This window comes from Gopherus evgoodei, chromosome 2, assembly GCF_007399415.2.
Source record: "Gopherus evgoodei ecotype Sinaloan lineage chromosome 2, rGopEvg1_v1.p, whole genome shotgun sequence".
In the NCBI taxonomy this organism is placed as follows: Eukaryota; Metazoa; Chordata; order Testudines; family Testudinidae; genus Gopherus; species Gopherus evgoodei.
In genome coordinates this window covers 232,876-257,164 of record NC_044323.1, presented here as the reverse complement: position 1 = coordinate 257,164, position 24,289 = coordinate 232,876, and the positions used below count along the sequence as shown (strand labels likewise).

The window sequence follows — 24,289 nt, the reverse complement described above, 5'->3', positions numbered from 1 at the left end:
CTCTCACTTTTAGAGAACTGGCTGGCTCGCCAGCGCCCCTGGCTGGCCCTTCACCCGGACCAGCAGCAGAACCACGGAATGAACTGAACTCGCGCTGTTTTCCTGCGAGCGCTGCGCCGGATTCGGAGTTTTAAAACTGCTGCGCATTACGTAACCGAGACGGCACTATATATGTGTGTACTCGTCCTACTCACACCCCAGTAGCCTGGGAGGACGCTGCAGAGGCTGGAGGGAGCTCGGAGGCTACGGGAAAAGCATCCGCTTGTTCTGCAAACCGAGGCGGCAGCACAGAGGTATTGTGATTAAAACTTTGCTCCAGTGTTTGGACAGAGAATTTTGTCAGTGGAAATTAATCACTGACAGCGCTCAGGTTTGTAGATAGAAGAAACAGGCTGATTTCTCTCTCTCTCTGTGTACACGTGTAGAGCCAGGAGTAGCAGTTTCTGAGACATGAAAGCAGGAGGGGCTGATTATTAAGAGCTTTAGCCTAATTTGGTCAGGGAGATTTCAGTAGCACCTGCTGATTTCCAAGCTAGTCTATTAATTTCATGTCTTCAGAATCCCAGTGGGGAGATGTCCTAGAAATCCGAGTGTTGTGTTCAAGATGTTCGGGCTTCCAGTTCTCCCCCTGGTTTAACCAGCAGCTGATGAAACTCTCATTAAGGATCAAGGAGTTGGGAACCAAACTCCTTTTCTGGCTAATGGGTCCCTCACAAACCAATTCTGTCAGCTGCAAACGTAGCTCTTATTTGAAAGGAGGCTCAGAATAGTTTCTACATTTTGTCTAGTCACAAACTAGACTGTCTTTGGCATACTTGTCAGTCATGTCACAGGTTCTCAGGTGAATATTCATTTGTGTAAAAATTCATTTAGCTTTTGGGATTCACACGGCATTTACTGAATAGCTCAGTCCCTTGTGTTCTTGTGAACTAGGCCTCCATGACTGGTAGCAGGTCGGACTTGGTGTTTTTATTCAAAGCCCAGAATTTCCAGGGATCCGGTGATCCCAGAGACCAGCATCGTAACTGCTGCGACTAGCAGTCGGGTACAGTCTGCTGGGAAGCCTGACTGGTGGCTAATAAGACCATGGGGGTAGCAGGATCATTTCAAAGAGATGGTTGCAATGGAGTCTTGATTACAATGCAATCAGGTTTACAAACTCTTGGGTCAGCCCCATAATCCACAAGGGGTCGGCTAAGTCTGGGACCAAGGCAAAACATCTCTACTGAATTTGAAGTGAGTCATCAATAGGTTCCTGAATTACAACATGCTAAGAAAAGTGCTCCTAGAGGCTTTATATTTTGTTTTGTTTTTAGGGCGAGGGGGTTCTTAGTTTCCTGTGCCTCAGTTCTCCAGCTGTTAAATGGGGATAATGGAACTGCCCTAGTGCATGGGAATAGTAAGAGTAAAAGCAAACAAAAGAACATTGTGAGGCATTCAGGCCCAGATCCACAAAGGTACTTAGTTGCCACTCTGATCCCTACACAGCCACCCACTCAGCTACCACTCATCCCTGTAGGCATCTAAACGCACTTGGTGCCTGAATTTTCACTTAGTCATTGGGCCAGACAGTGACTAACTCTGTAGCCCAGTGGGCTGGGCATTGGCCAGGAGGTGGGAAACTCCTGGTTTAGTCCCTCTGCTTTAATGAGTCTCTCGTTATTGGAACAGTTCCACATCCGAATGTCCAGAGCTCAGTGGCTAGAGCACCCTCCTGAGAAGTAGGATTTGAACAGGGGGCTCTTTCTCCCTGTCTATCTGAGAGCAGAATGGAATCTGGGTCTCCCTGATCCCAGATCAGTTCTCTAATCACTGAGCTAAAGGCTGTAACATGGGAACTTCCTCCTCCTCTTCCCCCACCCCTCAATTTGGTGAGGAGTCAGGCAGACACCTAACTCGTTCTTGCAAGAAAGGACGTAGGTATCTAAGCTAAGCTGACTCCAAGGGTGGGCTCCTGGCTGTGGATCCCAAGCAGAGCTGGCACCTCCCTGCTGCCTGGACTTGGGTGCTGAATCTGTGAGGGGGTGGGGCTTTGGAAACCTCCCTTGACTTTGGCATGTCTCATTGACTAGTTTAGGCAGCTCACCACCTACTTTGTTGGTCTTTGGGGATCCCATTCTAAAGGGCTGATCTCTCCGCACCATTGGACAGGCAGCCTGGGGCCCAGATCCCCAAAGATAGTGAGGGTCCTAGTGTCCATTTGAATCAATGGAAGTTAGAAGCCTAAAATAACTTTGGAATGTGAGCCAAGGCATCTGGCTCAGGCTGTGCAGTTCCCATGGCTGTTCCAGTGACTGTCTGGATGTCTGAAAGTTCAGAGTTGTGATGCTCAGTGTCTTGATTCATAAATCCCTTTATGGATCTTGGCCTCAAATACTACAGTAATAGTTGCTGGATAAATACCCCAGACAGATGTGACATTTTATGCAACTTATTTAATACACTAATGTGGTGATTTAATGAACTAAACTTTATCTTGCAACAAAGTCAGACAGATTAAGTGCTGGCTCATTGGCCCTGGCAAGCGAGGCCCTCTGTTTATCTACACAGACCGGGCCCTGGCGGCTGCCTCAGCCGGGCAGGGCCATCCTGTGAGAGCAGTGGTCACCAGGGCCAGCTCCAGGCCCAGCGGCGGAAGCGGGTGGCATGTCTGGGTCTTCAGCAGCAGGTCCTTCAGTCCCTCTCCTCCTCTTTGAGCTTCCACTGAAGTGCTGCTGAAGAGGAAGAGGGAGTGAAGGACCCACCACTGAATTGCTGTGGAAGAATGAAGCGGTGCAATTTAGCTGCTGCCAAAGTGCCATCAATCGGCTTTATTTATTTTTTCCATTTAGCCGCTTGGAGCAGCAAAAAAGCTGGAGCTGGCCCTGATGGTCACTCTCCATGGCAATTCTTGGCCTAGCTGAGTTTGCCAACCAGTGCAAAGCCTGCTGGTGAGTTTGTTATGTGGGAACTGGGACTGAGACTCGCCAAACACCAGTTATCTGGGAACAGCTCTTAATCATCTCTGAGCTGGGCTGGATTCAATAACGGTTCATTTCAATGGGGGAAAGGGGTGGACACTGATCACTCTGGCAGCACTGGGGCAGTTCCAGGAGACTAGCAGAAAGCTCCTGTTGTGCCAGGGCTTTTGAAAAGGTAAATGGGACAACATGGGTAATTCTAGGCCTGTCAGTCTGACATCAATCCTGGGAAAGATCATGGAGCAGTTGAGTGCCATAAATTCTGTTGCCTTCCTTTAATTCTTTATTAATCATTCAGCACTTGATTAATAAAGAAAAAGGAGGGCAATATAATTATGGTAAATCAACATTGGCTTATGGAAAACAGATCTTGTCACACTAACTGAATACTGTTTAGGATGAGATTACAAGTTTGGATGATAAAGACAATAGTGTTGGTGTAATAGATTTCTGTAAGGTGTTTGGTACCAGGGGGAGGGAGGGGAGCTTGCAGGGACTATAGCCACCCCAAAATGTGCTTTAGGCCCCCCCGTCTCTCCTCCCCAATGCAAAGATCAGAGCTGGGCACCTGGAGAGTGCACCCCAGAGCACCTGCCTCAGCTCCCTGTCTGCGCTCCCCTCCCCGCTCTACTTAGCACAAGCTCTGGGTGCTGCTGCTCTGCTTGCTGGGATCCATTCTGGGGGTGCAGGAGGCCATCCTGGGACTTGCGACTAGGAACAGCAGTAGCGGTGGTGGTTGTGGCTCACCGGTGCCTTTGCCTTGTGGGGGCACCTTGGTGCTAGCAGCTCTGGCCCCACAAGGTGCCAGCACAGAGTTAAAGCGGTGTCAGGATGCTCGCTGACACTGACTGGTGTGGCAGGAGGCTGTGGGGGAGTCATCAGGACTGAAGGGAGGAAGCACTCAACGCTCCTTCCCCCCCGCCCCCATTCTGGGAGCAGGTGTCTGTTATATCCTTGGAGGCAGCCAGTTTAGGAAGAAGTCACTTGAGGCCAGAGAGCAGACAGCTAACAAAACTACCATTTATTTACAGACACAGAGCTCACCTAACTGGCTGAAGCTGGCTGGGCTATCCCCTAATAATCTAACTCAGTTGCCATAGGAACAAAAACCATGACAACCAAATACACAACATATTCCTCCCCCCCAATAAAAACATCCCCTAAATAAAACACACACTAGACTAGAGAAGGAGGGTAGGCTGCCTCCATTGCCGGCTAAACCCTGGGGATTATTTTGCCCCATAACCGTGGGTTCGCCCTAGCTAAAGATCCAGCCGATGAGGAGGCCTTCTGTCTCTAGGTGGGTTACGGTGAACTCCTGGTGTTGTTGCACCTGAAAGTACCATGGGCTCAGGGTCCGCAGCACGAACAGGTGAGGAGGTGGTATCAGCTCGTGCTGGGCAAAGGGGTATCTCAGCCGCTGGCAGTAATGGAGGAGAACAGTCAGGAACAGATGATTCGTGATTCAGTGTCTCACCAGAAGAAGTGAAGTCAGACCACTCAACTGCAGATGTGTCCTGAGGACTGGCATGACCTGGCAACAGCTGATCTACATGTCGCCGCCAGGTAAGATTCTCTGCAGTCCGGACTGTGTAGGAAACAGGTCCTGTGTGAGTGATGATCATGGCAGGGACCCATTTAGCTCTGGAAGTATAATTCCGAGCCAAAACTGGCTGTCCCGAGCTAAAGGTTCGGTCTTTTGCTCTGGGTGCCCATCTGATGACTTGATATTGCTGCTGACGTTGCACAATTTGTCGGGGTTCAGAAGGTTTCAGCAGATCAAAGCAAGTGCGCAGCTGTCGTCCCATCATTAGAAAGGCCGGGGATGCCTGGTTCGTAGCATGAGGTGTGTTTCTGTAGGAAAGTAAGAAGGTATCGAGATGCTTTTGAATGGAATGTTGTCCCCTTGCTGATTTCAAAGCGTGTTTCATTGTGTGCACAAATCTTTCAGCTAATCCGTTGGTGGATGGATGATATGGTGCTGAAGTGATGTGACGTATCCCATTTGTCTTCATCAAATTTTGAAACTCCTGAAAGATGAACTGCGGTCCGTTGTCGCTCACAAGTTGTTCTGGCAGACCGAAACGACTTAAGAGTCCCCGCAGTTTTTGGCTAGTACTCTCTGCAGTAGTGGACTGCATTATAGAGACTTCTGGCCATTTAGAATGGGCATCTACTGCCACCAAGAACATGCTTCCTTCAAGGGGGCCAGCAAAGTCAACGTGAATACGTTGCCACGGATTTTCAGGCCAGTCCCATGGGTGTAGGGGTGCCCACTGGGGTGCATTCCTCACACCCTGACATGACATACAAGCTTTTGCCTTCTCTTCAATAGCACTGTCCAATCCAGGCCACCAAAAATAGCTCTGTGCAATTTCCTTCATGCGCACAATTCCACAGTGACCGGAATGTAGCTGTTCTAACATCTGTGAGCTCAGTGGTGGTGGAATAATGACACGTCTCCCCCACAACAAACAACCGGATTGGACCGATAACTCCATCCTCCTGGACATGTAGGTAACAAGGTCGGGTGAGACCGGAGAGGGTTTGTCGAGATTTTTCCATGCATCACTAGGTCCATAACTTGGGACAATACTGGGTCAACGCGAGTTGCCTTCTTTATCTGAGTAGCAGTGATGGGTGTATTCTCTACCTGTTCAAAGTAGATTTCCTTTTGGGCACACTCTTGATTGACCGGCAAAGGCAACCTTGAGAGGCCATCTGCATTGCCGTGCAGAGTGGATTTCCGATATTTGATTTCATATGTGTGTGCTGAAAGTAGCAATGCCCAATGTTGCATATGACTAGCAGCTAATGGGGGAATGCCTGTGTAGGGTCCAAAAATTGACATCTATGGTCTGTGAGAAGATTAAACTTCCGCCCAAACAGGTACTGATGAAACTTCTGAATTCCAAAAACAATTCCTAATGCCTCCCATTCGATTTGGGCATAGTTAGTTAGTTTCTGCTTTGCTTAGAGTGCGTGAAGCAAAAGCAATAGGTCTCTCTTCTCCCGAAGGCATAATGTGTGACACAACTGCTCCCACTCCATAAGGGGAGGCATCGCAGGCCAATTGTAGGGGTAAGGATGGATCCAAGTGCGTTAGAACTTCAGAATTTAGCAATGCATCCTTAGCTTTGTTAAATGCAACATCACAGGCTTCAGTCCAATTCCAGGCCTTGTTATGCCCAAGGCGCTCATGAAGTGGTTTTAGCAGTGTGGCTAACTGTGAGATGACTATTCCATAATAGTTCAGTAGTCCTAGAAACGAGCACAGCTGGCTTACATTTCAAGGAGGGGGAGCCTCCACAATAGCCTTAACTTTTGCAGAGGCCTTATGAAGACTCACAGCATCAATGATGTGTCCCTAATATTCAACAGAGGACTTGAAGAATTCACACTTGTCTTTGCAAACTCGTAGGCCATACTCTTCCAGCCTTTGTAGGGTAGCCTCTAAATTCTTTAAGTGATCCTCTTCATTCCTTCCAGTGACCAGGATATCATCCAGATAACACTGAGCTCCTGACAAGCCACACAAGATCTGGTCCATAGCCCTCTGGGAAAGGGCGAGAGCAGACGTTATTCTGAACGGTAGGTGACAGTATCAATAAAGCCCCTTATGAGTCACAATAGTCAACAGTTCTTGGGACTTTTCATCGATGTGCATCTGTAAATATGCTTGACTCAGATCAATCTTACTGAACTTTTGTCCCCACCCCCCCCCCAGGCCTGCGAAGAGGTCATCAATGCGGGGAAGCAGGTATTGCTCTGCACACAACACTGGGTTGACAGTGACTTTAAAATCACTGCAAATCTAGAGAACCATCTTTCTTCACTATTGGGAAGATAGGAGTGGCCCATGGGCTATGGGTAACTGGTATTAGGACTCCATTGATGACTAGGCGCTCCAGGTCTGCTTCAACTTTTGGCCTGATGGCATATGGCACAGTTCAGGCTTTCAGATATTTTGGTGGACTGTCAGGTTTAATGTTCAATGTCAGTGATTCCTTCATACTTCCCAAATCATCTCCAAAAACAGCAGCATGTTTCCTTAGTATAGGGATTAGACTGCTTGCTTCTTTAGTCATCCAGTGTACTTCTGCCCAGTTGAGCTGAATCTTCCCAAGCCAAGACCTACCCATTAAGGCTGGGCAATTACCTCTCACCACAAACAGTGGCAATATAGTAGCCAGTCCATTGAGCTTCACCCAACATGGGCACAGCTTCTTCCGTATACGTCTTCAGAACAGTTTTTGTTGCCTTAAGCAGAAGATGCTGTAGCTTTTCCTTATACACAGTCTCTGAGATCAGCGAGACGGCTGTACCAGTGTCCAGTTCCATGCGTATAGGTTTGCCATCCAACAAGGGGGTTACCCAGTATTCATGTGAGCCCACTGCCAAAGACAAAACATGCAGTGGCACTTCCTCTTGCGATGAGGTGTCACCTTGATCATCCTGGGTCTGCTCTAGGGTATGCAGGGTTCCCCTGTTTGTCGGCCAGACCACAGGCCTCTTTCTTTTGTTTACCGGCACGCCAAATGTGTCCCTTTTTGCCACAGTGTCGACACACCAGGTCCTTACACCAGCATTCTGATGCCTGGTGACCCAGCTTACCACAGCGGTAACATTCCTGACTCTGCACAGTTTTGTGAGTAGGTTCTTGTGACACTTTTTGCACCCTAGGGGATGCACCAATGTATTGCGCCTCCCTTGTAGCCAGTTCCATGCAGACAGCAATATCAACAGCCTTCTGTAACGTAAGCTGAGCCTCTGTCAGTAGGCGCTTCCGTATAGCTTCACTGTGCAGGCCACACACTAACCTGTCATGCAGGGCATCATTTAACATCTCTGTAAATTCACAGTGTTCTGCTAGCTTTTTTACAATTGCTACAAATTGTACAACTGTTTCATCTTCTTTTTGGTCTCTTTGTGGAACCGATATCTTTCAGCAATTACCAGTGGTTTTGGGGGAAAAATGGGATCCCAGGATTTCCACAATGTCACTGTAAGATTTGGTCTCTGGCTTAACAGGGTGTAGTAAGATGTGTTGCAGGGAGTAGGTTTTAGCCCCTACAACACTTAAGAATATTGGCACCTTCTTCTCTTCTGTAATGTCATTTGCAATAACAAAAAGCTCCAAACGCTCAGTATACACAGGCCACTGCTCTATATTCTCATCAAAAGGTTCTGGTGGCCTGGACAGAGTAGCCACGATTTTTAGTTTCACTTTCACAATCAGTGCAAACAAGCAGTTGCCATAGGAACAAAAACCATGACAACCAAATACACAACAGTGCTCTCTGGGTAACACATCTCCCGGTGCTGAGAGCATGCCTCTCTGGCTTGGAGTGGTGCTGCTGGGGAGGGGGCACTGGGATCAGCGGAGGCCTCCCGGAGGGGCAGGGTGGTATGGGTAGTGGGGGTGGAGCAGCCTTGGAGCAATCCCTAGAGCAGAAAATCCAAAAGCCTAGACAGACTGGGACCATCTGAAAACAGGAACGGGGCACCACCATCCTGGAGGCCCCAGCCATGTGCCACTCAGGTGGGAAACCCTCACCGCCGCTGCTTCCCCAGTTTTCTCATGTCCCTTCTTGTACCATTAGCTGTTTTTCCCCTCCCTTTACTCAATACTTTATCTAGAAGTTTTAACACCCCCCACCCCCGATTTCTGCCAATTTTCTCTGAAAGCCAGGCTTTGCCAGGAACAATCAGCTTCTACTTTGTTCAGCAGGCTCAGGGGTGGCAAGTTCTTGCTCCTGTTCTTTGTTGGGGAGGAGGTGTTATGTCCCCAATGCTGGGGAATGAACGGCTCTGCTAGAGCCAAGTGAGCTTGTCTAATGAGAAGTGTCCTCTCCCCTTCTCCACTGCAGTGGCTTCAGATATTGGGGTCATACCTGGGCTTTGGTGACATTGATGTGGTATGTTTAGTGGGATGTAACTTTGTCTTCACGTTCATATGACTCAATTCAGCCAGAAGCACCAAAGTTAATTCACCCAAATTATTTTAGTTCTGTGCATTGTCCTAAACAGGAGCCGATTTCTGAGGAATAGCCAAGTGTTCCTTTTACTTAAAGGGTATTATTAAATAACTGAAATGTGATGGACATTAGCCTTCTTTCATCGTGGCAACATAACTGGCTGTTACAATAAAGCTGACCAAGATGACTGGGGAACATTCTGTTTATATCAAGTAGATTTTCAGATGACCATAGTGCCTAATTGACCCCTTAGCCATAGTCTGTTCAAGCAGATATACATGAAATGCCTGATCCAATGCCAATTGTCTTCACTGTGAAGCCTCCAATTAATTTCAATGGGCTTCGAATCAGACCCTTTGGTAAAAAACTGTTTTACCAGTCTCCAGCAGGAGCCATGTGCTCCAAATCAGAGTCCAGTCAGCAAAGTCCCCCCTTCTCCTTTGTTTCCATTTAAATTTATATCTGCTTTCAAGTCTGATAATTACTGTATATAACATTACTGGAAGGGGTATTTCAATGAAAGATGTGCTATTCTTTTTCAATATAGCATTGTGAATTTCCTTTCTAGATGTTGATGGTAATAGCAATTTAAAATCAACATTCACCATTCTTAACATCTCCCTACACTTTTTCTTAAATTTGTCCTATTATCACTTACTACTGCAGTACATGTGGCATGTATTGTCATATCCTGGCCTGAAACCTCTGCCAAACCAAGAGTTAAGCCTTGTTGTGAGTTTCACAATGTCTTAGGGGGAAATCCACATAAAGAGTTGATAAAATAGTATGTTATCTGCTGAACCATTACATTGTATTATGTAAACATCTGACACATTTTAAAAAGCGTCTTTTAGAACAATAGAATCATAGGACTGGAAGGGACCTTAAAGTCTTCTAGTCCAGTCCTCTGCACTTAAGACAGGACTAAGTATTATCTAGACCATCCCTGAAAGGTGTTTATCCAACCTGCTCTTAATCTCCAATGATGGAGACTCCACAACCTCCCTAGGAAATTTATTCCAGTGCTTAACCACCTTCACAGTTAGGGAGTTTTTCCTAATGTCCAACCTAAACTTCCCTTGCTGCAGTTTAAGCCCATTGCTTCTCCCATCCTCAGAGGTTCAGAAGAACAATTTTTTTCTTTCTCTTCCTCATAAAAGCTTTTACATATTTGAAAACTATTATGTCCCTTTCTCAGTTCTCTCTTCCACACTAAACACACCCAAATTTTTCAATCTTTTGTCATAGATCAAATTTTCTAGATCTTTAATCATTTTTGTTGCTGTTCTTTAGACTTTCTACAATTTGTCCACGTCTTTCCTGAAATGTGGCACCCAGAATTGGACACAATACTCCAGTTGAGGCCTAATCAGCGTGGAGTGTAGCGAAAGAATCTCTTCTCGTGTCGTGCTTACAATACTCTTGCTAATATATCCCAGAATAATGTTTGTGGGTTTTGTTTTTGTTTGCAATAATGTTACACTGACTCCTCTTTAGCTTGTGATCCAGTATGACCCCCAGATCCCTTTCTGCAGTACTCCTTCCTAGGCAGTCATTTCCTATTTTGTATGTGTGCAACTGATTGTTCCTTCCTAAGTGGAGCATTTTTCATTTGTCCTTATTTAATTTCATCCTCTTTACTTCAGACCATTCTCTAGATTGTCCAGATCATTTTTGAATGTTTATCCTATCCTCCAAAGCACTTGCAACCCCTCCCAGCTTGATATCATCCGCAGACCTTATAAGTGCACTCTGTATGCCATGAACTAAATCATTGATGAAGATATTGAACAGAACCAGATCCAGAACTGATCCCAGCAGGACTCCACTTGATATGCCCTTGTGGTTTGACTGAACCACTGATAACTCCACTCTGGGAATGGTTATCCAACCAGTTATAGACCCATCTTATAGTAGCTCCATCTAGGTTGTATTTCCCTAGTTTCTTTATGAGATGGTCATGTCAGACAGTATCAAAAGCCTTACTAAAGTCAAGCTATACCACATCTACTGCTTCCCCCTGCCCCATCCACAAGGCTTGTTACCCTGTCAAAGAAAGCTATCAGGTTGGTTTGACACGATTTGTTCTTGACAAATCCATGCTGATTATATTACTTATTACCTTATCTTCTAGGTGTATGCCAATTGATCTTTCCTGGTGCTGAAGTTAAGATGACTAGTCTATAATTCCCTGGGTTGTCCTTATTTCCCTTTTTATAGATAGGCACTAGATTTGCCCTTTTCCAGTTTTCTGGAAAGTCTTCAGTCTTCCATGACTCTTTGAAGATAATCACTAATGGCTCATATCTCCCCAGTCAGCTCCTTGAGTATTCTAGGATGTATGTCATCAGGACCTTGTGACTTGAACTTTAAATATTTAAGAAGTTTAAATTCTCAGGTTGTTACTGTGATGGGTTGCAAGAACTTGAACATCTGTAATTTGTTTTATAATTAAAACAAGCACAATAACTATTTTTATATATCTCACTTCTCGTATTTTGAAAGAGTAAGTTTAAGGAACTAGGTAATTCAGCTCCATTGCATAACAGTGGTGCTACGATTAAAGGCTCTGTAACTGTTCTATTTTATATATCTTAGCCATTAGGAGCTTATCTTTTAGGTATAAATACTTGCTCAGGCTGCATTTTTGGATTAAAGAATCTTAGCCCAAATGATATTTTTAGTACAACTTTCGAAAAGAGAGTCTTGATCGGTTTTCAGAGTTTTGTAAATGCAAAATGAAAAGAACTGATTTCTGTATTCTTATATAAAAAGCAAGTGTTGTTGTGTTTTGGTGTTTTTAAAATATGTAGCCTGATTCTCATTTACATGAAATCCTCTTTACACAACTCAATCAGCATAAAGGGGCCTTGATTTAGGAGTGAATGATGTTTATTCCCACTGTAAAGGCCCACTTCACAAAGCCAGAGCAGTATAAAAGGGCCCTTAATGCAAGTGAGACTTGATCCCTAAAGGTTTTCTTGTCATTTGACTATTATGCAGAGGCTCCAGCCTGTCATACCCCCTCCACCAGCTCCCCAACCTAGGACCCCAGAGCTATACCATCCTGACCTGGTCAAAAGCCTGACCAGTGTATGTTTAATACCCAGTGCGCCCCTCCCTCAGTGTGGAGAGGACGATGCACCAGCCCCTGTTCCTGAGCAGATTTCCCTTTGCACTTCAAACAAAACACTGTTTTAGGTTTTAAAAAAATAAAGCTGCTTTACCTATCGAAAGATAGAATTTAAGTGATTGTAATAGCATACAGATCAAAGTTGTTTACCTAAGAAATAAAATTGAAATCTAAGTTCTAGTCACTAGACAGGATTTGAATCAAGCAGTGTCTCACCCTGATGGTACAATCAGTCCTCCAAGCTTCCATACACTGGCTAGTAATCCCTTCAGCCTGAGACCACCTTCCCAGTTCAGTCTTAGTTCCTAAGGTGTTGAGCTGTGGTGGGAGTGAGGCCAAGTGATTTCACTTCCCCCTTTTATAGCTTCTTCCATGTGGGGGGAACTTCACTGTTTCAGACGAAGTCCCCAGCAGAGTTTGTGGAAAAGTAAAGACAAAAAATGGACTCCAGTATCACATGATCTAGTCATATGCCCTTCCATGTTTCAATGAGTTATAGCTGCCATTATTCATGTACTGAAGCATCTACAGGAAAATCCATCAGGTGAGGATAAAATTCTTCCGTGGATGGATCATTTAACTTGAATAGTCCATTCAATGTGCTGGCTAGGCTGGATGTAAACTACTGTGTGGGTGTTACCCAGGAGCAGACACATTTGAAATATTAGTACATAGTCAGTATTCCTAACTTCAGATACAAAAATGAAACATACATACAAATAGGATAATCACATTCAGCAAACCATAACTTTTCCATTGACACCTTGCATGACATAGTTTGGACAAGATTTGTTGCAATTATAGAACACTGGTGAACATCGGGTGCCAGGGTGTTACTTTGGGGTACAAAATGCCAATCTTGGATAAACAATTCTTAGCTTTGAGTTCTTTGCAAATTGTTCTGTTTGTTAGTAATTATTTGTTACTGCTGGTGTGGTATTTGTCACCTGTCACATGATAGTGTTTCTGCTCCTTGACAGAATGACTTCTTTTTCTGAAAGAAGAATATACAGCAAATGAGGAATACTCCTGTTCATCCAAAAATACCTTGGTTTACATGTGAATTTGTTGGTTTGGCCAATGGCTGTTGTTCATACACTTTGGCAACCAAAATCTGTTCACATCTATGTTCACAAATATCAAATCACAAATATCAAAGTGAATGCTTGTGGGAAGGGAAGGGAGTGGGTTTAGAAGATAAAATAAAAGAGCAAGCTAAAAATCACTTAGAAAACTTAGATGCCTGCAAGTCACCAGGGCCTGATGAAATGCATCCTAGAATACTCAAGGAGTTAATAGAGGAGGTATCTGAGCCTCTAGCTATTATCTTTGGGAAATCATGGGAGACGGGGGAGATTCCGGAAGACTGGAAGGGGGCAAATATAGTGCCCATCTATAAAAAGGGAAATAAAAACAACCCAGGAAACTACAGACCAGTTAGTTTAACTTCTGTGCCAGGGAAGATAATGGAGCAAGTAATTAAAGAAATCATCTGCAAACACTTGGAAGGTGATAGGGAATAGCCAGCATGGATTTGTAAAGAACAAATTGTGTCAGACCAATCTGATAGCTTTCTTTGATAGGATAACGAGCCTTGTGGATAAGGGAGAAGCGGTGGATGTGGTATACCTAGACTTTAGTAAGGCATTTGATACGGTCTCGCATGATATTCTTATAGATAAACTAGGCAAATACAATTTAGATGGGGCTATGTAGCGAGGGGGCCTCATTCCCCACTGTGCCTGAGCGGAACAGGCCAGAACAGGCGGAGCCACTGCCGCCTGTCCCTGCCCCCTGGAAGTCAAGCGGTGGGACAGGAAGTATAAAAGCCTGGCCCCAGCGCTCAGTTGAGAGGAGGCTACTGGAGAAGGCAGTTGCTGGGGCCCAAGGTCCCGCTGGGCCCAGCCTGCCCCATGCTCGGTACCCAGAGGAGGTGTGAGCCTCCCAACGCCCTGTACCCAGAGAAGTGGACCGGACCCCCGACACCCGGTATCCAGAGGAACCCATGGTCTGGGACCCACCAGACGACGCCGGCGGATGGTAGGTACCCAGTGAGGGGGAGGTTGGAAGTGGCCCGGGGGCAGCCGGTTCCAGTCAGGCTGCTGACTCACCTGAGCCGATGTCGGTGCGTTTCGGTCAGGATTCCCCACTGACCGTCAGCGGTGTTAACTGCTGCTAGGGCCCCGGGCTGGAACGCAGTGGAGTGGGAGGGCCTGCGTCCCCCCTGCCACCCCTCCAAGGGTGGCACTCCCCCTCCCTTGGCGTGAGGAGGCTATTCATGGTGGTGGTTTGCTCAGCTCCTCCTGAAGGGCATGAGCCCTGAGTCGCTTGCTGCCCCGCCCTGAGCCAGGGCCGGGGCTTCTAGACTGTTTGCTTGCTCAGCCCTGTAGCAGAGCGTCGGAGCCCTAAGTGACAGTGGGCCACCGCCCAGCCCGGAAGCAAGGGGCGGGCCCCGGGCTGACGGAGTGTGGTGAGCCGCTGTGGCTCCCCTCCGCTCTCAAGGAGGGTTGAGCCCCAGTTCCGCACCACTACCGGCTACTATAAGGTGAGTGCATAACTGGCTGGATAACCGTACTCAGAGAGTAGTTATTAATGGCTCCCAATCCTGCTGGAAAGGTATAACAAGTGGGGTTCCACAGGGGTCTGTTTTGGGACTGGTTCTGTTCAATATCTTCATCAACGACTTAGATGTTGGCATAGAAAGTACGCTTATTAAGTTTGAGGATGATACCAAACTGGGAGGGATTGCAACTGCTTTGGAGGACAGGGTCAAAATTCAAAATGATCTGGACAAATTGGAGAAATGGTCTGAGGTAAACCAGATGAAGTTCAATAAAGATAAATGCAAAGTGCTCCACTTAGGAAGGAACAATCAGTTTCACACATACAGAATGGGAAGAGACTGTCTAGGAAGGAGTATGGCAGAAAGAGATCTAAGGGTCATAGTGGACCACAAGCTAAATATGAGTCAACAGTGGGATACTGTTGCAAAAAAAGCGAACGTGATTCTGGGATGCATTAACAGGTATCTTGTAAACAAGACACAAAGTCATTCTTCCCCTCTACTCTGCGCAGGTTAGGCCTCAACTGGAGTATTGTGTCCAGTTCTGGGCACCGCATTTCAAGAAAGATGTGGAGAAATTGGAGAGGGTCCACAGAAGAGCAACAAGAATGATTAAAGGTCTTGAGAACATGACCTATGAAGGAAGGCTGAAGGAATTGGATTTGTTTAGTTTGGAAAAGAGAAGACTGAGAGGGGATGGGATAGCAGTTTTCAGGTATCTAAAAGGGTGTCATCAGGAGGAGGGAGAACTTGTTCACCTTAGCCTCCAATGACAGAACAAGAAGCAATGGGCTTACACTGCAGCAAGGGAGATTTAGGTTGGACATTAGGAAAAAGTTCCTAACTGTCAGGGTGGTTAAACACTGGAATAAATGGCCTAGGGAGGTTGCGGAATCTCTCCATCTCTGGAGATATTTAAGAGTAGATTAGATAAATGTTTATCAGGGATGGTCTAGACAGTATTTGGTCCTGCCATGAGGGCAGGGGATGGGACTCGATGACCTCTCGAGGTCCCTTCTAGTCCTAGAGTCTAGGAATCTCTGAACATGTTTGAATCAAGCAGAATTTGAAGGAATTTTTTCCAAACTGTCCTGTAGTATTCAACTAATGCTAGCTTACAGATTTTCATCTCTCTCTCTCTCTCTCTCTCTCGAGCTTGGGCTCATGTTAGGATTTTACTACTTCATTAGCAGAACTAGCTGACAAAGGATCACTACTAGTCTTCTAAAGTTGGTCTGAATTAAGCATTTTAGATCCATCTGCTTCCCCAGCCCTGCACAAACAACTGGCACATCAGACCTTGACCAAACTACCCAATGACCACAAGATCCATTAAGGTCAGGTTTATTGCTGATGAAGCACAATAGCACCTGGCATCCTTTATAAGGATACTAAGACATGTCTGCCCTTGACAGTGGACGCAGCTCAGTCAGTGGTGGGACTTTCCACTGCCTCCTAGGCCGGCCAGAGATACTCCTCTGAGACAGATCTTTGTACCCTGATACAAAGAAGTTAGCATTGCTCCCTGATGTGACCTTGAACATGTTGTTGGTTTGATCAAAAAATTTGTATTGCATCCTGTCATCCTGACCTTATCTTTTAGGAGGGGTCAGTGTGTCCCTGTTATCCTTCGGGGATGTTTTTGTACCATCCTTGATATCTGAAAGCTTTGTACCACTTAATTTCAGGATGTGTTTGCATGAGTGCTCTGTGACTGGCACTTAGTCAGTCTGTGAACAGGTCGCGCATTATACCAGGCTTCTGATACAAGGACTTCTGTCTTTGGCTCTCTTCTTATATCTTCACCCTGAGCCATAGGTGCCAACTGGGATGTTGCACTCTAGTATACTTTCATAAAATCATATAATGAGTGTGAATATAATGTAAGTGGAATATGCTTCATGCAAAATGTCTCTTGTAAGGTATCATTACAACCCTTATCTACTGAGTGTGATCATCCTATTTGTATCTGAAACTAGGAATATGTAGCATAACTCTGAGGTCCTGTTGTAATTATACAAAGTGTTGGCCATTAATGGTGGTTTAGAATCTTGATGGCTCCCATTGACCAGGACAATTGTCTGCAGATGGCTGTGTTTTACCTGTAAGTCTTCCTGTATATGTGTGTGCTGGCAAGTGGGTATTTAAGTCTTACAGTGCCATGTGATCATTTCACCTGAACTGGAATCCATCTTAAACCTGGTGTTTTTCCATTGAAAAGGAGGGGTGGGAGTCCAGAGAGACAAAAGATTCCCGCCTTATGCAAAAAATATATAAGTGGGTGGAACAGAACAAAGAGGGAGCCATCATGAGGAATCCCCTAGCTACCACCTGAGCTGGAACAAGGCTGTACCAGGGGAAAGGATTGGGCCCAGACTAGGAAGGCATCCAGTCTGTGAAAGAAACTTATTGAAACATCTCTGAGGGTGAGACTTTCTGTATTCAGTTTTATTACTGTACTAGACTTAGACTTGTGTATTTTATTTTGCTTGGTAATTCACTTGGAACCACTTAAATCCTACTTTCTGTATTTAATGCAATCACTTTTTACTTAACCTGGAGTATGTAATAATACATGGGAGGGGGGGGCAAACAGCTGCGCATCTTTCTCTGTGTTATAGAGGGCAAATAATTTGAGTTTACTCTTTGTATAAGCTTTATACAGAGTAAAATGGATTTATTTGGGGGTTTGGATCCCATTGGGAGCTGGGCATTTGAGTGTTAGAGACAGGAACACTTCCTAAACTACTTTCAGCTAAGTCTGCAGCTTTGGGGCACATGGTTCAGACCCTGGGTCTGTGTTGGAGCAGACTGGCATGTCTGGCTCAGCAAGGCAGGGTGCTGGAGTCAGAGTCCCAAGCTGGCAGGGAAAGCAGGGGCAGAAGTAGTCTCAACACATGAGTTGGAAGTTCCCGAGGCGGTTTCTGTGATCCAACCCATCACACCGACTCCATTGGTGTTCCAGGGCTGGAGCACCCATGGGGAAAAATTTAGTGGGTGCTCTGCACCCACTGGCAGCCAAGCTCACCCCTCCTTACTTCTGCCCCCCTCCCTCCCAGAGCTTTCTGGCCCCAGCTGTCTAACTATTTGGCAGCACTTAGGACTTTCCAGAAGGGAGAGGGAGGAGTAGGGATGCAGTGCACTATGGGGAGGAGGCAGGGCAGGGCAGGGGTGGGGCCAGGGGCAGGTGGGGGTGGAGCACTCACCGGGCAGAGGGGAAGTCAGCACCTATGACCCTGAGGGTTCCTCAGTGTTCCACTGCTCAGGTCCCCTGCCTGGGCCTCCTACCCCTGCTCAGCACATATCCCTCCAGCATTGACCATCCTGCTTCCACACTCTGCTTCCCTTTTTCACAAAAGGCCACTGCCTGAGGCCTGGTCCACACTACACAGTTAAATTGATTTTAAACAGCGTTAAATCGATTTAACGCTGTACCCGTCCACACTACAAGGCACTTTAAATCGATTTTAAGGGCTCTTAAAATCGATTTCTGTACTCCTCCCCAATGAGAGGAGTAACCCTAAAATCGATATTACTATATCGATATAGGGTTAGTGTGGATGGAAATCGAAGTTATTGGTCTCATTCTTTTACTGTAGCTACCCAGAGTGCACCGCTCCGGAAATCGATGGTAGCCTAGGACCATGGACGTACACCACCGAATTAATGTGCCCTAGTGTGGATGCATAAAATCGATTTTATAATATTGGTTTTATAAAACTGGTTTTAATAATTTCTATTTTATGCTGTAGTGTAGACGTAGCCTGAGCCTTCTACTCATCAGGGGTCCCCTGCTGTGCTCAGTTCACACCAGCAGCCCTGTTCCAGTTCTCCTCAGAGCTCTGATTTCCCTAGTGGGTCTCCTGCAGCTTTCTCTTGCTGCTTCCTATCTGATTTTCCTGCTGATCTCTTCCTGCTACAGCCCAGGTATCCTCTTAAGCCCCGTTGGAAATCAGCTGAGGAATCACAGGTGCATGGGCCTCTTTCCTCTTAAAGGACCAGCTTCATCCTGCAACACATCATCTCACTGTGTATTAAAGTAGTCATGTGAAAAATAGAGGAATGCTTTTATTGCATGACAGATGCATTCTGCATATACATATATTTTAGGGCAGTGCTAAATTCAAACTGTTATGACTAAATCCTTTAACATGAGCTAGTAAATAACATGTTCTCCTCTTTCTTTTATTCAGAAATCCAGTGACATACTGAGTATTACAGTGAGATTGAACATCTTGCCTGTTAAAATGTCTTTCCCCATCACACATGGGCACCCTAAAGGTAAGGTTTTATCTGTTGTAATAACTTTCCCTGAATACAACATTGAATTGCTCGACAACTGGGCACTTGCTCAATACGGGCTTGATCCATTGGCCACTGAAATCAATCAAGGGGAGTCTTTCCATTTGGCCCAAGTACTGGGTTTATATCTAAAATGGGAGACATGGTCACTGCAGCTCTCACAGCAGAGATTCAGTGATGACTAGAATTCAGACACTGGTTCACTCTGCCTGGACTAGATTCTGCTTGAGCAGAGAGAGATGAAAACTGATCAGGATCAGCCTGGAGAGCCAGTACATAACTCCCCCCACCCCCTTCCCTTCCTCCAGTCTGCTGTCTCTGGACAGAGGAGGAGGGTCACTCTTGGTCAGCAATTCCTTCTCAGACAGACTTGGAGGGGAAGGGGGAAAGAATCTCCCGTGGCCTCCCCCCATGAAAAGAAATAAAGAAAACTGAGCTAGCCATGTGCCTCTCCTAGTAGCATACAGCCCAAGGAGGAGGGCTGGTGGCCTGCTGCCCACTCTGATGGCTTCAAAGGTAATCTCATCACTCTATCTCCTCTCCCAAGATTTCTTCCCTTGCTGTCCTCTTCCACTGTTCTTTGGGTCAGAATTCAAGTGGTATAAAACATTCTGTCTCTTTCCCCTTCCCAGCCTCCATCTGTCTTCTCCCTTTCCTTCTGTTCCCTTAATTAATTTTTAATAACGGGTTAGATAAACATCTGTCAGGAATGGTCTACCATTACTTAGGCCTGACTTGAGTGCAGGAAAGTGGAGTAGAAGCCTTATTATGGCCCCTTCCAATATTACATGTTTATAATTCTGTGAGCAATCAGTGTCACCATTCCAGCCTGGGGATGTTGTACGTGGTTTCACAATCTGTCCACTTTGTAGTTGCTGTTGCAACAGCGATCTCACTTCTGACTGCAAATCACCTCTGAGCCCTTTCAGACTGACCCGCAGATGCTGCGTTAATACCTTCTGTGACGTCTCCAGCTCATGTTTCAGGCTGGGGTTTATTCTGGCCAGTTTTGATTACTTCAATCGCCTCCATCTTGATTCAATGGGAATATCCCTCACAATCCCTCTCCTTGGAAACTGGATCCCACTGCTAACTTCAGTGTTGCCCCTTTTTGACCCTAGCAGCTCGTCAAATTTCAGGGCTCTGGGGATGTTCCAGTTGGAAGTAGAAATTGGTGGGGTGTAGTGTTCTCTTTTGTACAGTCTTATTTGTTTACAAGCGTTGTCAGATTCTGCCGATGTGGTGCTCTGCTCTGTTCAGTGCTGATAACAGTTGGCTGCATGTGTGTTCCCTCTGTGAACTGCCCCAGCTCTGCAGATCACTGGCACAGCAGATCCTGAGAGAACCCCCAAAGACCACAGACTCCAATAAGGTACGAAGGCACCCGGCCAGTTTATTGTCAAACTAAGCACAGTAATAGTTTCCCCGCAGACTCTACAGGACATGCTATGACTATGTGCCCCTTCCCCCATTGACTGAGCCAGTCCATTGTGAGTTGCCACTACCCCCTAGGCCAGACAAAGATGCCCACTCAAGGATACATTCTTATACAGAGGTGCAAACAGATCACTGCATCAGGAGTGATGAGTAAGGTACAGCTTCTATCCACCATATTGTCTTTGCATCATATTGTCCTTTTATACTGTCTTCAGACTGGGTCTGCCTGTTCCTTGTTACCTGTCTGGGTTGTGTTCATACCCAGCTGTTCTGGTGCTGTCCTGGCACACGTTCATCTTACTAGTGCTTATACATGTATACAGGCCTTTAGCAGCCTTCCTCTTGCCAACTTCTGTGAGCAAGGCCTGCCTCTGGCTCACAGCTTAACTTTGCTTAGCAACATCTTGACCATTACTTCAGTTCAGGCCTCATCTTACTACAACAAAGACTGTTCAAAGTCCTGCTTCCCTGAATGCAGGAGGAACCAAGAACAGGAGCAGTTTCTTAGCTTAAAACTCAAAGCCTCTTTAGCTAACATACCCACAACTTCTCTCTCTAACTGTTCCCTCGGTCACACTATGCTTACACATTACTGCTTGGCTTTCATACCCCTCTCTCTCTCTGAGGTTTTTGTCTGTTCCAATTTCTGTGTGCTTGCTCATGCGTGTGTGCACGCGCGCGCACACACACACACATATATATAATCTGGTCACAAAAGCCAGTGGAATCCACATGGTGCTAATTTCTGAGCAGATTCTATTAGGCCTTGTTATAGGTGTGGACCCGTAGATATTTCTTACAACAACCTTAAGAGCAAGGCTTTAACTTGAACCATAGCAAAGTTTAACCCAGCTCACAACAATAAACTGTTGTTGATGCATAAAATTTGTTCAGCTGTGCATGACAAAGGAAAGTGACAAATCTGGAACTGTTCCAGACTGAGGTGTCATTAGGAGGTTTGGGAACAAACTGATAAACTAAACAGCAATAAGTCACCAGGACCAGATGGTATCACCCAAGAGTTCTGAAGGAACTCAAACGTGAAATTGCAGAACTACTAACTGTCATCTGTAGCTTATCATTTAAATCAGCTTCTGGACCAGATGACTGGAGGATAGCTAATGTGATGGTTTTTTTTTTTTTTTTTTGTTGTTGTGGGTTTTTTTAAGGCTCCACAGGCGATCCTGGCAATTACAGGCTGGTAAGCCTAACTTCAGTACCAGGCAAATTGGTAGAAACTATTGTAAAGAACAGAATTATTAGACACGCAGTTGAATATAATTTGTTGGGGAGAGTCAACATCATTGGTTTTGTTTGTTTTTTGTTTTTTTTAAAGGAGATATCCTTTTAAAAAAAAAAAGATTTAAAGGAAATTGCCTCGCCAATCTACTAAAATTTTTTGAGGGGGTTAACAAGCATGTGGACAAAGAGGGGATCCAGTGGATATAGTGTACTTAGATTTTCAGAAGGACTTTGATAAGGACCCTCACTAAAGGCTCTTAAGCAAAGTAAGCAATCATGGGATAAGAGGGAAGGTTCTCTCATGGATCAATTATTGGTGAAAAGATAGGAAACAAAGGGTAGGTATAAATGGTGAGTTTCAGAATGGAGCGAGGTAAATAGTGATGTTCCCCAGGGATCTGTACTAGGCCCAATCCTATTCAACATATTCATAAATGATCTGGAAAAAGGAGCAAATAGTGAGGTGGTACAACTTGCAGGTGGTACAACTTGCAGATGATACAAATGTACTCAAGACAGTTAAAGCCAAAGCAAACTGCAAAGAGTTACAAAGAGATCTCTCAAAATCAGGTCCTTGGCAACAAAATGGCAGATGAAATTCAAAGTTGATAAATACAAAGTAATGCACTCCGGAAAATATAATCCCAACTATACATACAAAATGGAGTCTAAATTAGCTCTTACCACTCAAGAAAGATCTTATAGTAATTGTGGATAGTTCTTGGAAAACATGGACTCTGTGCAGCAGCAGTCAAAGCAAACAAAATGCTGGGAAGAATTAAGAAAGGGATAGATTATAGGACAGAAATCATGTTACTGCTATATAAATATATGATCTGCACACAGTATTCAACATGTGGGTATATCTGGTCACCCTATCTTTAAAAATGCTAATTGGAAAAGATACAGAAAAGGACGACAAAAATGATCAGGGGTATGGAACAGCTTCCACATGAGGAGAGATTAAGACTGACTTTTCAGCTTGAAAAAGACAATAAAGGGGAGATATGATAGAGATCTCTAATCATGAAGAAAGTGTGAAGAAAGTAAATAAGGAAGTGCTAGTTATTCCTTCTCAAACGCAAGAACTAGGGGTCACCAAATGAAATTAATAGGCAGCAGGTTTAAAACACACAAGGAAGTGTTTCTTCACACAACACAGTCAACCTGTGGAACTCCTTGCCAGAGAGGATGTTGGGAAGGCCAAGATTATATAACAGCTTTCAAAAGGAGTTCATGGAGGAGAGGTCCATCAATGGCTGTTAACCAGGATGGGCAGGGATGGTGTCCCTAGCCTCTGTTTGCCAGAAGCTGGAAAACAGTGACACAGGATGGATCACTCAATGATTCCCCTGTTCTGTTCATTCCCTCTGGGGTACCTGGCACTGACCACTGTCAGCAGACAGGATACTGGGCTAGATGGACCTTTGGTCTGACCCAGTATGGCCATTCTTAAGGGTCATGTGCAGCTGCTGACATATAACCTTCTCCTTGGCATCTGCACCTCTAGCTTTCTCCTGAAAGGTCTGCGCACCACTCCGCTCCCACTTACGCCTTTACAAACCTAGAGATTCATACACAAACATTTTCAGTGAAGCAGTTAGTTTCCTACACACAACATAACTGACAAACCCACAAAAGCAAACAAAAGAGAAGTTAAACCACCTGCCAGTACGTAATATCTACTCCTCCAACCATAGATAGACGCTTCGCCATGACTCCAGCTCACATGTATCTACCTTATCACAACTCCACAGACTGCCAGTCTTCCATCATCTCTTAACAACACAAGACACTGCTAAACAAAACATCCACCACTGTACCAAGAGCAATGGGCCAGTGCTCTCAGGTGATAAGCAAAATTTTCTTGCAGCTTGGCTTATGAACTTCGGTTCTCGCCTGCCACCCAGCTTCCTATTTCAGTTCTGGGGCTTCCTACAGGGCTCTGCTTATGCATGTCAGTCTTGAACTGCAGTCCCCCCTGTTCCCTTGTCCATCGGTTTATCCTAAACAGCTGGCTAGATACTGGATATTTTTTTACTCTTGCCAAGCAGTAGCACAATTCATGACCATTCATGCTGGTTTCATGTTTGGAACTGAATACAATCCCGAGAATCTTTCACTTCTTACAATGGGCACAGAATCATGTGACATGCAAATGTGTCTTAAAGATCCATTCATGAACCTCAGTCTTAACTCTCAGCAGCCCCTCCTGTTTCAATCCTGGGACTCCATACTTCCCTCCTTACCCCCAATTAACTCTGTTCCAGCCTCATTACAAACCAGCCCCAAGTTGCTGCATCCGCCGCTTCTCCAGTCTTAGCCCCATGGCTGTGCCAATAAACTCCAGTCATCTGCTGCATCTGCCTGGGACCAAACACAGCTCCGTTAACAGATGTTAGTCCTGAATGCAGCCCTCCCTAGTCCTCCTGTCCTAGGTCTGTCCTAACCAGATGGTGCAAAGTGCTGTGCTGTGCGATTGTTTTCCCAGTGTATAAAGGTTCACTAGGATGAGACGTGAGCTCACTTCACTTTCTGCAGGAGTCATTTGGATCCAAGACCTTTAGGATTTACTGACTTGATCCGTAGCCCCTGGCTGCCCATTTACCCTCCCATAGAGAGTCAAAGCATTAAGCCAAATGTGAGCACAGGGCCACAAATCTTAGTTCTCTGC

General features: G+C 45.5%; 1 protein-coding gene across 5 annotated transcripts in view; it reads left to right on the top strand.

Annotated features, from left to right (window-relative positions):
- The first annotated feature begins 187 nt into the window (after window positions 1–187).
- LOC115645285 (GTPase IMAP family member 8-like) overlaps window positions 188–24,289 on the top strand; it is a 38,900-nt gene continuing 14,798 nt past the window's right edge. Inside the window, exons 1-3 of one of the 5 annotated variants that reach the window (XM_030549698.1) lie at window positions 195–293; window positions 6,450–6,551; window positions 18,828–18,915. In XM_030549698.1, coding sequence (XP_030405558.1) covers window positions 18,882–18,915 — 34 coding nt within the window. In that variant the 5' untranslated portion in view covers window positions 195–293; window positions 6,450–6,551; window positions 18,828–18,881. Of the gene's footprint in view, window positions 294–2,831; window positions 2,931–4,483; window positions 4,527–6,449; window positions 6,552–8,405; window positions 8,503–18,827; window positions 18,916–24,289 lie in introns of those variants that run through there. The other 4 variants (XM_030549696.1, XM_030549695.1, XM_030549697.1 and 1 more) reach the window with 4 other exon arrangements.